The sequence below is a fragment of the Thamnophis sirtalis genome, unplaced genomic scaffold (genome assembly GCF_051295495.1).
Source record: "Thamnophis sirtalis isolate CommonGarterSnake01/CBP01778 unplaced genomic scaffold, rThaSir2_p1.2 scaffold_5, whole genome shotgun sequence".
In the NCBI taxonomy this organism is placed as follows: Eukaryota; Metazoa; Chordata; class Lepidosauria; order Squamata; family Natricidae; genus Thamnophis; species Thamnophis sirtalis.
This window is the reverse complement of record NW_028261385.1, coordinates 68,989,195-69,003,990: the sequence shown is the minus strand read 5'-3', so window position 1 is coordinate 69,003,990 and position 14,796 is coordinate 68,989,195. Positions and strand designations below refer to the sequence as shown.

The following is a 14,796-nucleotide window of genomic DNA, read 5'->3' as shown; positions in this document are numbered from 1 at the left end:
TAATGATCCCAACAAAATGGGTCTCAAAATTGGGCACAATTTATTTAATGACTGCCTTACTAGGGATGAAGTTCTTGTCCCAATTGTGGTTGTAAGTTGAGGACCTCCTGCATTTTCTTTCATAATGACCACTATTTTATGGAATAGTCTCCCCTTCAGAAACTAGGTCTGTGTCACTTTCCATTTTCTAGGAATTCAGCTACAAGTTGAATTTTCTGAAGAAAGAGATGCCAACAGCTGTTGTTACATTGTTTGTATTATGATATTTTTATGTTTTTGTTATATGTTCTTATGATGTTATTCAATCTGTTGTTGACTATCATGGTACATTTACACAAGTAATTAATCTCCAGTTTAAAAATGACAAGTTTGACTTGTCCTTAAGTCACACTTGTTTGTAAGTCAAAACAGTATTATTGTTTAATATTGTATAAGTATTATTGTGTAATGAACTTGAGCCATTGTGAATTCTTTTTCTTCTTGTAAAGATAGTGTAAGAGATGGCGAGTAACTTAATATCATTCAGTGAGAGTCGTAGCTATATGCGGAGTTGAGTCTCCAGGGCCTAACACTGCCACAATCACAATGTTTCTTATATCATACAAGTTACGAGATGAAGAAAGCATCACTCCATGATATCAGAATATTGTAATTTTCATGTTTTAACAGTTTTCCCATTTCCCACTCTTATACAAAGATTCTTTTATTGGTCTTTTCACCAATTGCATGGGGCATCATGGCACTCCCCTGGCAAAACTGTCTCTCATTCTATTTTCTTCTAGCAGGATAGGAGCTAATTCTTGCAATTAAAGGATACTTATATCCCTCTTCTTTCAAAAATTGCTGACTGAGGTTCCTGAAAGGCAGTCAAGTCAAACTGCTTTGTAAGTATCTGCCTCGCTACACCCATTGCTCCACTTTCACTATTGTGCTTCAGTTGTACTTCTTTCTTACCATTTAAAGACTCAAGAATACATAGAATGTCAAAAAGAAAAATATTCTTTTTTTTTTAAAGAGAGAAGGAAAAGCAACAAGAAATGATATTCAATGATTTTTGGGTTTGTGGAAATACCACCCCAAGAAAATATAAATTAAGAGCTGGAAGAGACACCTGCAATAATAGAAAAAGAAAGTAAGAGAGGAGGAGAGGAAATGAGAGGGAAAGGAGGGAAGAAAGAGAGAGGTAAGGAGAGGAAGATGGAAGGGAGAAGGAGAGAGGCTAGGAAGGGGAAGGGGTAGAGAGAAGCAGGGAAGAAGGAAGGGAAAGGTGAGGAGGAAAGAAGCAAGTAGGGAAGGAAGGGAGGGAGAGAAAGGAAGAGAGATGAGAGGAAGAGGAGGGAAGGAAGAGAGGAGAAGATGGAAGGGAAGAGAAAAAGAGAGAATGAGAGAGTAGGGAAAGAGGAAGAGAGGAGGAGGGATACGTAAGGGACGAAGGAAGGGAAAGGAGGAAGGAAGGAAGTAGAGAAGGGAGGAAGGGAGAAAAGAAAGGGAGGAGGAGGTGGTGTCAAAACAAGCAAGGGATAGTAAACAAAGCAACCCAAATGGAATAGTATAATTCTATAAATGGAATGACAAATGTATAAGAACCATGAATGTAAAAAAAAAGAATAATAACCATGTGAATGTATACCTATAACTGCATGTAGAGAACAAAAAATAAAAAAAACTTTATATAAAAAAAGAATACATGGAACAATATTTTTTCTGTTTTAAGGTTCAGCTTTCAGCATTTCCAGACCTTGTTCTTGATCTACTATACAACCATTTAGAGTGGATGTTATGTTTGCATACCCACTCTGAAAGACAGATTCAAATCATTCAATGGAGATTTGGCTGAGAAAGGAAACCTATATTTTGTTTACATGTTTATCATCTCAACTGTTGATTATGCGACTGTTTATTTCCCAAGAGTTGCCATGGCAGAAGAAAAATTAAAGTTGATCTTGGTAGAGACGTCTTAATGAAAGATACACATAAATGCTGAAAATAAGTTTGTAGGTCTTTCAGAATTAATATTGCTCAATTCAAGTTATTGCACATGTACAGTATAAGCATAACCATCCAGAAATTGGTGAATTGGGAAAAAAAAACCTAAGTTCCAAAATATTTATATTAATACACACACATATACACATGCAGTGAGTAGGTTAATTAACTTGACTGACTTTAAAGTCAGCCCTATCTGGATTTGTTAGTTACAGATGAGTTTATTTTACATGTTCTCTTGTCTATGGGAAAATAAAAAAAGTATGTACATTGTGCAAAATTAAATATTCTCTTGCCATCTATAATACAATGTGTTACTGTGTCTTAGAAACTAACATTTAGTGCAGGACATACTTTTTTACACCAAGTTCTCCACATCAAATAAACTATTATTCTTAACCAGGAAGTCTGTCCTTTCATATATACAAATATTGGTATACACACACATATTTGACTACACAAACACATTATGGATAGGGAGAGTGACATGTTAACAGGTATATATAATGCTCAATATAAAGAAAATGATCGTTTACACATATACAATTTGGACAATTACACAGTAATAAACTGCAAAGAGTTATATTGCTTGGTAAGTTACGATTTATTGACTTCACATTTGTCTCTTTCTAGAATTCCCTTTTATAAAAATAGAAAATTTCAGGTCATTGGTAAAAAGCTAAATGTTTTGAAAGAGTGATATATAAAGTTTGAGCTGAAGAACCATGAATGAGCCCCGGATGTTCAAACCAATGTAATTAATATCATCTAATATCCATAGAGCTGGCATTTGAAGTTATGACAGTGATAATTTTTTTGTGCTTAGCAATCTTAAAATACTAGCTTGCCTATATAAAAGGAACCTATAGAGAGAGTACCTTCAATCTCTGGCAGTCATATTGCTGAACGACATTTCCTAGCTTTCCTAAGAAAATTTGTGAATAGTGATGAATGCTAGGCATCTTCTCCTTGTTTAAGATATTAAGAGCTTCATAAGGTCTGGTCACTTTATCTCCTACATACCCAGAACTAGAATCCCAAGTACAAATCTGAATTTGTCCTTTTTTCAAATATCCCTCCCCCCTCCAGCAATGATTGTATCTTCATACAAGACTGTATCTTATCTTCCTAATTCAGTTATATAGAAGTCTGAAAACACCTGAACATACTTCTAAGGTGTGATCTGCATTCTGTCTCTCCTCACTTATAGCTACAAAAAAGGAAATGCCTTCTGAAAACAAGAACCAACTAAATAACAACTTATCCACCCCAAACAGAATACCCATGTTCATACACATTACATAGCTTTTCTTCCAGTAAGGTGGAACTGTGAAAAAACAAGATCATCTGGATGCAAAAAAAGTATCTGCCATGGAAGAAGGTTTGAGACACTTTTACCAGCTGCCTAAACGTACTGCATTAAAATGAATAGCAAAAAACCTCAGTCCTAACTTGTCCATCTGTCCAATTCTAGGTAGATTGGGTGGATTTTTTTTTACCTTCACTTGAACTTTCATTCTGTCTGGTGTTTCTTCCTTACTTCATAAATTGGAGCTTCACAAGCTGGAGTTGCACTCATAAATCAGTGCTGCACTCTCTCTTTTCCAGTCCCTGAAAGCTGCTTCAAGTATCGCAGACACACAGAAAGAAAGTCCATTCAAAACTCAAAAGAACACTTTGCTTGATCCTTGGACTACACTATTGGTTAATGTTCCACTTTCTTCTATCAGAGACTGGCAGCTGACTTTATGACCCAAGTTCTTTTGAGGATTCTTGAAGTTACATACTAAGACTCTCTTGCAAAATACATAAACAACAGACAGGCCAAGGGGCAGGGTCAAACTATCCAGTTTGGTCTGTTATGAAATCCAGCATGTGCTTCTCCACCTCAGATGAAACACTGCATGGTTCCTCCCTGCCCATAAGTTAAAATAATATATGTGAAGGAGTAGAGTTTCAAACTTTTTGGAACCTTCCTATTTTGGGGAGGAACTGATCAGACACCACAAGTAGCTAAACTTGGTTTTTCAAGAGTAGGGTGTGTGTGTGTGTGTGTGTGTGTGTGTGTGTGTGTGTGTGTGTACACAAGGCTGAATATAGTGTGCCTTTGGCACTGTTATCACATATTCCACAAAGGAAAAAATAGCTAATACTTGAATTTTTGACCCTAAATTCTTTGCACAAAGAAAACAGATCAACTTAGATTATCACACCTTCTGAATGTAACTCAATATAATTCTTTAGTCTATTTTCTTGACATTTTAACAAGGGATGTACAAAATAAAAAACGCTGAGCAAAGCTTTCTCATATTGTTATATAAAAAAAAATAGAAAATTGAGACAAGTTGGGGGTTGCTTGTTTTTTTGTTTTTTTGTCAGAGACAGGCAGGCAGTCAAGGCACACCAAAAATCCATATATTACGTAATAGCCTGAGAAGACACTAAAGAGAATATGCATCAACAGTCACAAAAACAAAAGCTTGCATTAATTCCAGGATAGAGGTATGAGAAAACTCGGACAAGATCCACTCTAATTCACTGACATGTAGAGGAGGGACTAGAAAACACAGCCAAGCTTCCCTTTCACATTCTGTTATTATAACCTGCATTAATTCAATATTTAATATTTTTTCCTGATCTGGTCTATTTTGAAAGGATGATACTCAATTTACAGAAAAATAACCAAGAAGATATAAATATATATATTCTTAGCCTGCCCTTGTACAAATGATCAGACTTTGTGCTCAGATTAAGCACAGCAAATAATGGTTAATTTAAAAAACAAGTCTATGGGGGAAGAAAAGCTTAGGGCTAATACACATACACTTTGCAGGTTTAGCTTTCATCTTTAATCATCAACAAATCCTTACTGTTTTGTATCTGAAAATCCAAAAACTCAACAGGGCAAAAGTATCTTCAATATGCACACATCATGTACTTCTGCTTTTGGCAGATTTCCAAAAAGTGTTACCCACACAAGCCATTGACTAAACTTCAGCAGAGTGAAGGATTTAAGGACAACAAAAGAACCAGTTAAAGATCTTTTTAGTCAAGAGCTCTGTGATGCATTTCACCAATTCAGCTTCACTCCCACTTTCATTTTTCAAGTAGTAAGGGCAGAACCTATTCCTACTATTTCATTAGCCATTCAGAACATCCCCATAGCTCAAAAATTAAAGTTATTCATGGGGTAGCTGAACACTTTAGAACAAAAGTGGACAAGTTCTGGTTTTTCGAGCTCTGGACCAAACTCTGGAACAGAGAGATTTATTTGGAGCATGGAATATTTTGCACACCTGTACTCTTAAAAAAAAAAGCAAAAGCAAACAAGCCATTTTATTCTCTCCCTGCAAAGTCAAGTTTTCAGAAGGTGGTTTAATGGCAAAACAGTATTTGGCAGGTCCTCAAAATTCTACGAGAAACTCAGGACCACTACTATGCTTCAAAAGCAAGTGTCACATTCAGTCAGAATCACAAGCATGTTACAGCAAAGAATTTGGTCTGAAAGAGGTTTAATTCAGCAAAGATTTGTAATGGTTATTATTTGGCCAATAACCACCTTTGAAGTAAAGCTTCTTCTTCTTGCTATTATTAATCCATAGCTTTCTGAGGTGGCAGATCTAAAAGAAACCCCATTGAATAGTAGTCTAATCTGACCAACGTATTCATTACAACAATACAACGTATTTTTACTTTCTTAAAAATATGGAACATTACAAATTCAACTACCTAAAACCCCATTTTTTCCATTCAAAAATTTATTTGGCTCAAGCACCTGACACAAAAATAGGGAGGCACAGCTCGTTTACACCTGCATATTCATTACTTCAGAAGTTTAAGAGGTTTCTACCTAGAAGCTAAGATACAAACTAAAATAGAAGCATACAGTATTGTTCAAATGCAGACTATAGCTATCATGAGAATTGAAGCTAAAACAACCAACTCTTCCCAAAATAATTGACTTGGCCACTAACTCATTTTTGTTTCATATATTTCATATGTAAAGCTATTTCATTATTATTTGTCCTTTGCACAACTTCCAAAGCATTCCAAAGGTAAATCCTCTGAATCATGAATAATTTTAACAATAATTTATCTTATTAAAGAGATAATTGGTATCTTACAATACTGTCTTGTTTTTTTTCCCCAGAATATACCCAGCTCTGCATTTGTGCATGACTAGTGGAAAAAGTACCTGTAATTGTTTGATGTATTGGTGACATATGTAAGAAATATATATTGCATTTTTCCACTTTAAATATTATTTCTTACACAGTAAGAAGTAACATTCCTTTCCCCTCCCCAAAAATCAGGGTAATCACAATTCTCTGAATTGTTCACAGGACAACCTACATGTGTATATGATAGAGAAGACAAGACAGAAGTAAAACTTAAAGGAGCTCAAGAATGCAAAACTCATTTGACACAATTTAAATCCCAGAAATGGTTTTAATTCTTTACACTTTTATTGATCCTTATACATATAAATCAGTAATATGTTAAAGTCCTAACATAAGTGATTGACACAGCTGGACTTGTCCAAGAACTCAGGTAACTTTTCTTCCCATATGGTTTTATCCAGTGTTGTCTTTTTCTGAGAGGTATGTGCCAAAACACCAACAAGAGGTAAGGGGGGAAAAAATCAGTGCTAGTTTTCAATCTTTCTCTGGTTCTTATTTTTTCACATGCTGGAAACATTTATTCATTCGACATTGAACCCAATAAAAACTTTACGTAATTTTATTCAATGATTTTCCATATTAAAGATGCATACATCACAATAGAAAAGCCATCTTACTTACCTTCTTCATTCTCATCACTAAAATGAACTTTTTGTAGGCTTAAGCTACTGGATTACATACTGAATTTTCCATCTACATCACAATCAGATAAAACCTGCTTTGCCCTAACAGCTAATGGAAACAATGCTGGAAAGTAATGATTACAATTGTCCATGTGCTTGCAATTAAAAACTTTAATGGGAACAGGGAAAAAGATGAACTCTGAAAACTCTGGTGGCATACTTGTACTGCAGTTAAACTGAAGAGACTACAACTTATTCTCAAAAACATGTGACAATTTGGTTTCAAGTTTATATACCACATTAAAGAAATGATTAACATTCAGAATGTTTCTTGTTTGTTGTTTTAAGTAGCAGCTTAGTTCAGAATAGAAGTTTTCCAATGGAAAAATATCCAACAGTTCATTGTAGATCTCTTTTACTAAAATAGGCTCTGACTTGTTCACACTGAGATAACCAAAAAACATTTTCACTATTTTTCTTGCTAATCTTTTTCTTGCTAATCTCAATAGACTTGTTTCTTCTTAATAGTTGTTGCAACAAAATATTGATAGAACAATTATCATTAAAAAAGCTTGTTGTTTGTATATAGGCTAGTGGGGCCTTATATCTTTTTGTTCAAGTAGGATGTACTTCAGAAAGCAAGAAAAAAGTCAAATATCTGATTTACAATGCACATTTTAATTATTAAAATACAATATCAACTTTTGGCTATCAAAGAATGTGTTTCTAAGTAACCTTATGCATTTTTCAGATAGTAGTTCCTTTTACAAAGGTAGCTTCTTTTGGTAATTTGTTCCTCGTCTTATTTTCCCAGACTTTAGTCCATGACTCAAAATAATGAAATAACGCTGGTAAAGGAACAGGAATGTTTAGGCTGATGAAATCTTGTAAGAGTAACTTTCTTTCATTCCATAGCAAACAAATAAATGGAGAAGCATGGAGGAAAAAGGAAACGATATTTGCTTTTTCTTCTGTATTGAAGAGTTCGATAGTGAATTCTAATGAAATACAGCAACCAAAATTTAAGTACAAAATTAGAAAGAGGCTGCTATACAGCATTTGTATTTTTAAGAGGGGAAAATATCTGCAATTGCTAACCAAAACTTAAGCATCTTAGTACAAAGACTAATGTTCAGTAGCCTTATTTTTGAATAAGCATGCAAAACTAACTTTATAGCTTATATGCAGTTACCAGTATCATTTAACATGAAATGAATTGCATAAGTATTGGAAAAATATGGAAAGTCAGTGAAACGTCATTATAAGTCTTATAATAAGACTTATTAGGTAAGTCTTATTATATATTACTTTCTACGAGCAAAATTATTTCAACACACCTTATTAAAAAAAGTCTACAAATATTGCCTATGCTTGTTTATCGACATGCAAGTTTACTGAAATGGCAAAGTGAAAATACCATTATAAATAAGAAATCATATATGTGAATTATTTTCATTGTATAAACAGTAATTCTTTTGTTTTTAAGAAGTCAGTAGAAATTTTATTAGACAGTGAAGGTAATTCAAAATGCTCAAGTTGTGGTGTATTTTTTAAAGCCTTGTAATCTGAATAAAAATTAACAATTATCAGAATTCTACTGAAGATATCGAACAACCATCATTAAGAAAATGATAGCAAAGTCAGTATTTAAAAAATAATCAAACTTTTATAGTATGCAAGTTTTTAACTATACAGTATGGTTATGCAAAATATTCAGTGCATGGAACAGAGTTCTGAATATTCTATGCCAGACTAAAACTCCTATGTTTGGTCTGTGTACAGATCTGGAATCAGTGTTTGGTGTGAATAAAGAACATGTGTTCTAGGTTGAGGTGTTGGATGGCAGTTGAATGATCAGGAAACCACTGATGGCAACAGGCACCTAAGGGAAAATGTGAGGCAAACTACGTGAACACAGGCAGCAGGCAGCTAAAAGAGCACAATGGAGGGAAAGGAAGCACAAGATGGGGGAGGAGTGGACCAGTTGAATATGCACTGAAGTGGTGACTCAAGAGAAAGTATAGCAAGACTGGGGTAATGGGGAACACTGACTTGTATCCGAGTATGATGGTAGTGGTGTGCAAAACAGAGTAGGTGGAGTAAATAAAAATAGGGCAGCCATGGGGACTACATGGATAGGAAGAGAAAGGAGATTTAAGTGTAGTAGCTTTACTTTATTCATCCTTTAAGACTCTTCTAGATTTGTTTCAGTCTAAATCTGTTAAAAATTAAGACATTCCAAGCTGACTGCAACTTCACTCCTGGTACAATCCAGTTTCAGGCCACTTTCTGTAAATATAGCCAGAACCTACATCAGTTCGTCCCTCATGTAGGTTTCCTATCATCTTCCATCATGATTCTTCAAGTTGCCTGCAAATTGCTAGAACTTTTTAACATTACCCAAGTAACCAGTTATAATAAAAATAACTGATTTAAATTACTCTCAGCAACAAGATTTATTACTATGGAAATTCTTGGAAGAAAGTGTTGGCCGTAGTAATTTCAGTTTTGCAGAGATTTGCAATTTTATTTTGCTGTTAAATCTTTTCTATCCATAACTAAAACACACATATAACTTGTACTCTTTTCCATGGCAGTATAATAGCACATACCCCTTTTTAGAACGTTGCACACTTTTCATTTATACTGGCAATGAGCTAAAGCAATTTTGTTCATATGTATCAGTTTTTGTAAACTCCTTTAATTCTCTAAATTTCAAAAGCTACTGGTTTTATACATTGATAACTTCTCTAGTTAAGTCTTTGATGAATTCTATAGTATACGACTCCTTCATTTTAGAAGAATTTAGAAGTTATCCTTTCTTCAAAATATATTTAATACCTTTGTAGTTTCAACTCTGCTTACACTTTCAAGAAACAACAGTGCAAAACAGTAACCATACTCCATAATTTATACCAACAAATTACTCTTCAGGTTTCCATTTCTGATAGTGAGGTGTTACTTGAGGATCTTGTTTCTGTTATGGAGCCTTTTTCTAATTCTTGAATATCAGACAAATCAATGGTAGGTAATGGTAACTTCCAGAACTGGAAGGAGTTGTAGTGCCAAACGTCATCTTCAGGCTATGAAAACAAAATGTTCAAACAAAATCTAATTAAAATAATGCTAGAAATTAAGACCTCATAGACAAAGAAAGAACATAGTATGGAGAAATATTCACACAAATATTCAAGAGTTCTCTAGTTTCCATCATTGTAGCAGCTCAATCAAATTAAAATTGATTTACAACAATGGAAACAACTGCATTTTTCTGTGTGCACTTTCTTTTAAAGACTCTTACTTCCAAGTAATGAATGTGATGTATTTATGTGTTATATAGCAATCAAAGACAGAAGTTGCTCAACACAGAACTTAGAAAATTTGACTTGTATCACCCTCTGGTGGCTTGAAGTGGCAAAATAATATTAAATACTATTTTGCATTCTGAATAGTTCATAGTTTGCCAAAAAATGTGGTTGCCTATAATTAGAATTATGCCACTTCATTAAATTTATATCTAATTTTTGGATCTGGGAAGACACAAAAAGATTATGCATATGAAAAAAAATATTTTAATTCATTATGTGGTAACCAGAACCTGGCAGATCATTCACCATTAAAAAGGAATTAAATGTTTCTATTTCTCTCCTTTATTCTGTCTTTGAGTGATTGACATTGTACATGTATAACAATCTGATCAGGACTGAACAATGAGGCTTTAAATTTGTTTATAGACAAGCTATGGGATGAAATCATTTATTGCATTTAAGAGAAGGAGATAAATTACTGAAATAATTTAAATTATGTTTAAGGGCATTCATTTCTTTATATATTTCTTTTCTTTTTCTTTACTATATACTAAAAGACTGAATAGTCTTAAAAAATTAAATGGTCTCAATTAGGTGGTTAGTCTTTGGTTGGGAAACCATTAGGTAATCCATGGCTACAGCCTACAACAAGCAGCCCCAAAGAAATTTACAGCAAAGACACAGTCACCTCCACAAGAAGTAATGGTATAGTCAACAAATGAGTTTGCTGCAAAAATTGGTTTATGTATCAAGTCTATACTAGTCACCCATCTCACAAATGTAACTTTTGATGACATACAATAAAACAGTTATCAAAAAGCAGGCTTCTGGAGGTTCTCAATCATCCAAATAAGTCATGGTTGTTCCTAAGGTGCTTTTACCAAAAGGCAACTGGACTTTCTTAGTTTTTTTCTTTTAAACATTTTGCAGCAAAACCAGTTGCCTTTAAAAAAAACACCTTTGGGATAAGAGCAGGATTTATTCACAGATGATTGTGGACACCTTTCCAAACTTAGTCTTTTAATAATATCGTGACAGCCAAAAGGGCTCTACCACCTTAATTTTTATCCAGCCAATTTAGGGAGTTTTTTTTTTTAAAAAAAATTCTCAGATGCTCTTAATAAACTAGTATAGATGCAACAAATTCATATTTATGGCGGCCGCAGTATCCCAGGGTCATGTGACGTCCCCATTTGCGACCTTCTGAGAAGCAAAGTCAATGGGGAAACCAGATTCACTTAACAACTGTGCCATTAGTTTACCAACTGCAGTTATTCGCTCAACAATAATGGCTAGAACGGTCGTAAAATGGGGCCAAGCTCACTTAACAGACGTCTTGCTTAGCAACAGAACATTCTGGGCTCAATTGTGGTTGAAAGCTGAGGACTAACTGTATTCCCTTTCTGCTTTTGCCAAAGTTTGGGCCACAACGTCCCTTCACTGGCCAAGGCTGTGCCTCACCGTTATTCCTTTGTTTGTTAATCACCAATAGTTTTCCAACCAAAGAATCAAACCAGAGGTTAGCTGGAGAATTCTGGGAATTGAAGTCCACAAGTCTTAAAAGTTGCCAAGTTTGAAGACCTCTGCTTTTAACCAACTAGCATCCATAAAGATTCCGAGTCGCCAAAGTGAAAAGGAATCCCAAGGGCGTTCTCAGCTACCGTCCCTTCTCAAGCAGCCCAGACAGAAGAGCCCAAACGGATTTATTGCTCCTCGAGGCCATCGCCGTCCTCCACTATGGAAGCTTTCCCGCCTGACGCTGTGGCTCGCCCGCCCGCGCATCCCTGGAGGCAACAGACGGACCGCTAAACTACAGTTTCCCAGAAGTCCCCCCCCCTCCAAGCACAGCTGGCTTTCTTCACCTTCTCGGGTCCTCCCTGACTGCCCGTTGCATCTCCTCCGGCGAGGGCCGCCACTTCGGTCGCCATAGCCGCGGCTACAGGACGCCGTTGCTCAGGTTCCCGCCGCGCCGTTCCTTCCGCGAGTCTCTTGCCGCCGGCGCCCGCCTCGTCGCCTCCTTCCGCGACAACCGTCCATTTGCGCTTCTTCTCCCCGCCGTTATCCCGCCAGAGAGCTGCGTCTCGCGGCTCCCGCCGTTCGAGATCGCTCCGCGAGCGTTTCGAAGGAGGCGCGCGCGGAAAGGAGCGCGGCTGGCAAGGCGCGCGACAGGCCACCGCCTCCGCTCTGCGCTTAGCCATCAAGGCCGTCTTTGGCCGAGCTAATTAAGCTTCACTGCGCAGGCGTCACTGCTGAAAACGGGGGGCGGGGCTACTGGAAGAGCGCACAGGACAGCGTGATAATTTTGGTTTGTACTCCGGTCGCGTGCGCCCTCTGTCGGGGACGTAATAAATAGCCGTCAGTCCAATACCGATAGTCCTTGGTAAGCTTGAGGTGAGTTTTTTTTGTTGTTGTTGCAAATGTTTCATTACCGAACTGATAACCTCATCAGTGCTACTGGAGTTTGTTCTTATTTTATGTTCTGAAGGTTTGTCCTGTCAGTGTGCGTGAGAGTGGTTTTGGTAATTCCTTGGTTGGGCTATTTACTGTCAGCTTGCTTGGGGCATTATTTTTTTTATTAATGCCTAATCCTAATGCTAATCTTTGTATTACTCTCTACTCATCTGGGTGTTAGATTGCTGGTAAGGAAATGTTTAGTCCTCTTGTTCCCTTTTTGGGTTGCTGATTGCCTCTTTTGAATGGTCTGTAGCTCATATCTGTGTGCCTGTTGATGGCCGATTTGTCAGAGGGCCACGTTTCCAGGAATTATCTATACACTGAGGACTGTTTAAAAGGAAAACTGGCATTTTTAACCCAAACTCTTTGTTCAAAGGGTTACCCAAGCTGCTTCATCAACAGGCACAGCAAAACAAGAGACCCCAAACCGTGAATTTCAACTACCAGTAAAAAGAAAGTATGTATTGAGCTGCCGTTTAAGGGGGATCAAATATCGTGCCTGATGACCCGATGTTTAAATACCTTGATTGAAACAATGTTCAGTATGGCCGAGCTTTACATACTGCATCAAATCCAGAGGCTACTACTGCCATCAATCAAGAAAGCACAACCTATCAGCACCAAAGCCCATTGTATGTACTAATGTGTTTGTACTGGAGATAATTACATCAGCAGAATCAGTAGGTGCCTGGCATGGAATGAAGGAGCACTTTCCAAAATGGGTTCAAACAGAGAGTAGTCCAACCACAAACCAGGGCCACAAAATGCTACCACCTGCTATTGCGAGACATATACTAGCTGGTCATCAAGTCGATTCAAACACTGCATTCCAGGTTTTGCTACGCCACAGGAACTCTCGTTTTCTCCATTTCATGGAAGCAGTTCAATTAATTGAAGCCTCCTTTCTATGTGCAGAAACACCTGTATGTCAATCTATGCCTTCCGTGGACGTAAGGTGTCATGGACTGGTTTTCTGTATCTGTCACGTTTAACTAATACTCTTCGCTAAACCCTATGTTCTATGTTGTTTTTAACCATGTTATTGTAAGTTTGGTACTGACGAGTGAATACAAAATGCTTGCATCTACTGCTGTTCATTTTTAACTGCATTGCTTAAATTATTAAAGGGGGCTGCTTCAAATTTCTAACTGCTAGTTGTTGTGCATGGAAGTGCTCTTTTAGTCTTCTGCCTTACATTGTTACTGTTGTGTAGGTCAGAGGTCTCCAATTTGTCTGGCTTTACGGACCAGCGTGGGGGGGGGAGGGATGGTTCTGAGTAAGTGGTAGGCGAGCGTGCACATGCACAACTCCATTTGCGCAAGCAGCAGGCATGCAAGCATGTCGCATGCACAAATGGAGTTGTGTGCGCGTACACGCTTGCACTCACTCACTTCGCAGCTCGTTTCTGAACAGGCCGTGGCCCAGGGGTTAGGGGCCCCTGGTTTGAGGCTTGCCTGGGCCACAGTCAATAGGAATTATATTGGGCCCCATATAAAATATATATTTAATATACATAAATAACATGTAACAATGTTAAAAGTTTATAATCTTGTGAGACTGCATTACTAGCTGTCCAAGGCTGCACACAGCCTATGGTCAGCAAACTGTATATGCCTTTTCGGAGAATACAACCTTGATAGAGATAGGCAACTTATTACCAAGCAATGAGAAGTATACGATATACAGATAGTATGCTCATAAGAGATACCTTCTTGTATGGATGATTGATGGGTGTCAGCCGACCTTGAGAGGTTGTCCAATTAGCCTTGTGAGTAATCCAATCATATATCAGAACTACTAGCTCTGTCTTTATTATAAGGTTACATTAACAGAATCTTGCAAGTCTGAAAATAACACCCCCTCCCATTACAGTATAGAAAATTACAGCCTCTTCGGAGATATTGCCATGGCCCTATTCCTTCTGCAGGCTATTTGACTATTGCCTAGTCCATGGGTCGTCAACCTGGTCCCTACCGCCCATTAGTGGGCGTTTCGGGATTCCAGGTGGGTGATAGGGACTTCGGAGGTTAAAACCTCCTTTTGAGCGAGTGGGCAATTGCAAAATAGAAGCAAACACGTGGGAAGGGGAAGGGGGGGAGGCGATAGCAGGGACAGGCAGAAGCCGAACAGAGCAGTTGCAAAATAGAAGAAAAGTTATAGGCAGGAGAGAATTGTTGGCTAATAATAATAAGTGGGCTAACTAGCTCAGCCTTACCTTTGTACGTTGCCCTAAGGAAGGTAAAA

The 14,796-nt window shown here is 37.2% G+C and overlaps 2 protein-coding genes and 1 long non-coding RNA gene across 3 annotated transcripts in view; 1 reads left to right on the top strand and 2 right to left on the bottom strand.

Moving 5' to 3' along the window:
• The window catches only part of TRPM6 (transient receptor potential cation channel subfamily M member 6), an 86,863-nt gene extending 83,198 nt beyond the window's left edge, over nt 1-3,665 (bottom strand). Inside the window, exon 1 of the mRNA XM_087715985.1 lies at nt 3,486-3,665. Coding sequence (XP_087572111.1) covers nt 3,486-3,503 — 18 coding nt within the window. The 5' untranslated portion in view covers nt 3,504-3,665. The remainder of the gene's footprint in view (nt 1-3,485) is intronic.
• Nucleotides 3,666-7,449: 3,784 nt separating this feature from the next.
• On the bottom strand, nt 7,450-12,296 carry CUNH9orf40 (chromosome unknown C9orf40 homolog). The gene is made up of 2 exons (XM_014054192.2): nt 11,961-12,296; nt 7,450-9,873 (listed from the first exon to the last, which is right to left on the bottom strand). Exons 1-2 carry the CDS (start codon nt 12,294-12,296, stop codon nt 9,721-9,723), a joined length of 489 nt encoding a protein of 162 aa, XP_013909667.2. The 3' UTR covers nt 7,450-9,720.
• Nucleotides 12,297-12,351: 55 nt separating this feature from the next.
• Nucleotides 12,352-13,706, top strand: LOC148045414 (uncharacterized). The gene is made up of 2 exons (XR_015696720.1): nt 12,352-12,489; nt 12,929-13,706. It is a non-coding gene; the product is annotated as an uncharacterized LOC148045414 (long non-coding RNA).
• Nucleotides 13,707-14,796: the final 1,090 nt, after the last annotated feature.

Excerpts from the sequence above, each read along its gene's own strand:
- CUNH9orf40 (XM_014054192.2), bottom strand. The coding sequence starts at position 12,296 with ATGGCTAAGCGCAGAGCGGAGGCGGTGGCCTGTCGCGCGCCTTGCCAG. Across the intron at positions 9,874-11,960 it reads GTCAGGGAGGACCCGAGAAG|CCTGAAGATGACGTTTGGCA; the intron begins GTGAAGAAAGCC and ends TTGTTTTCATAG.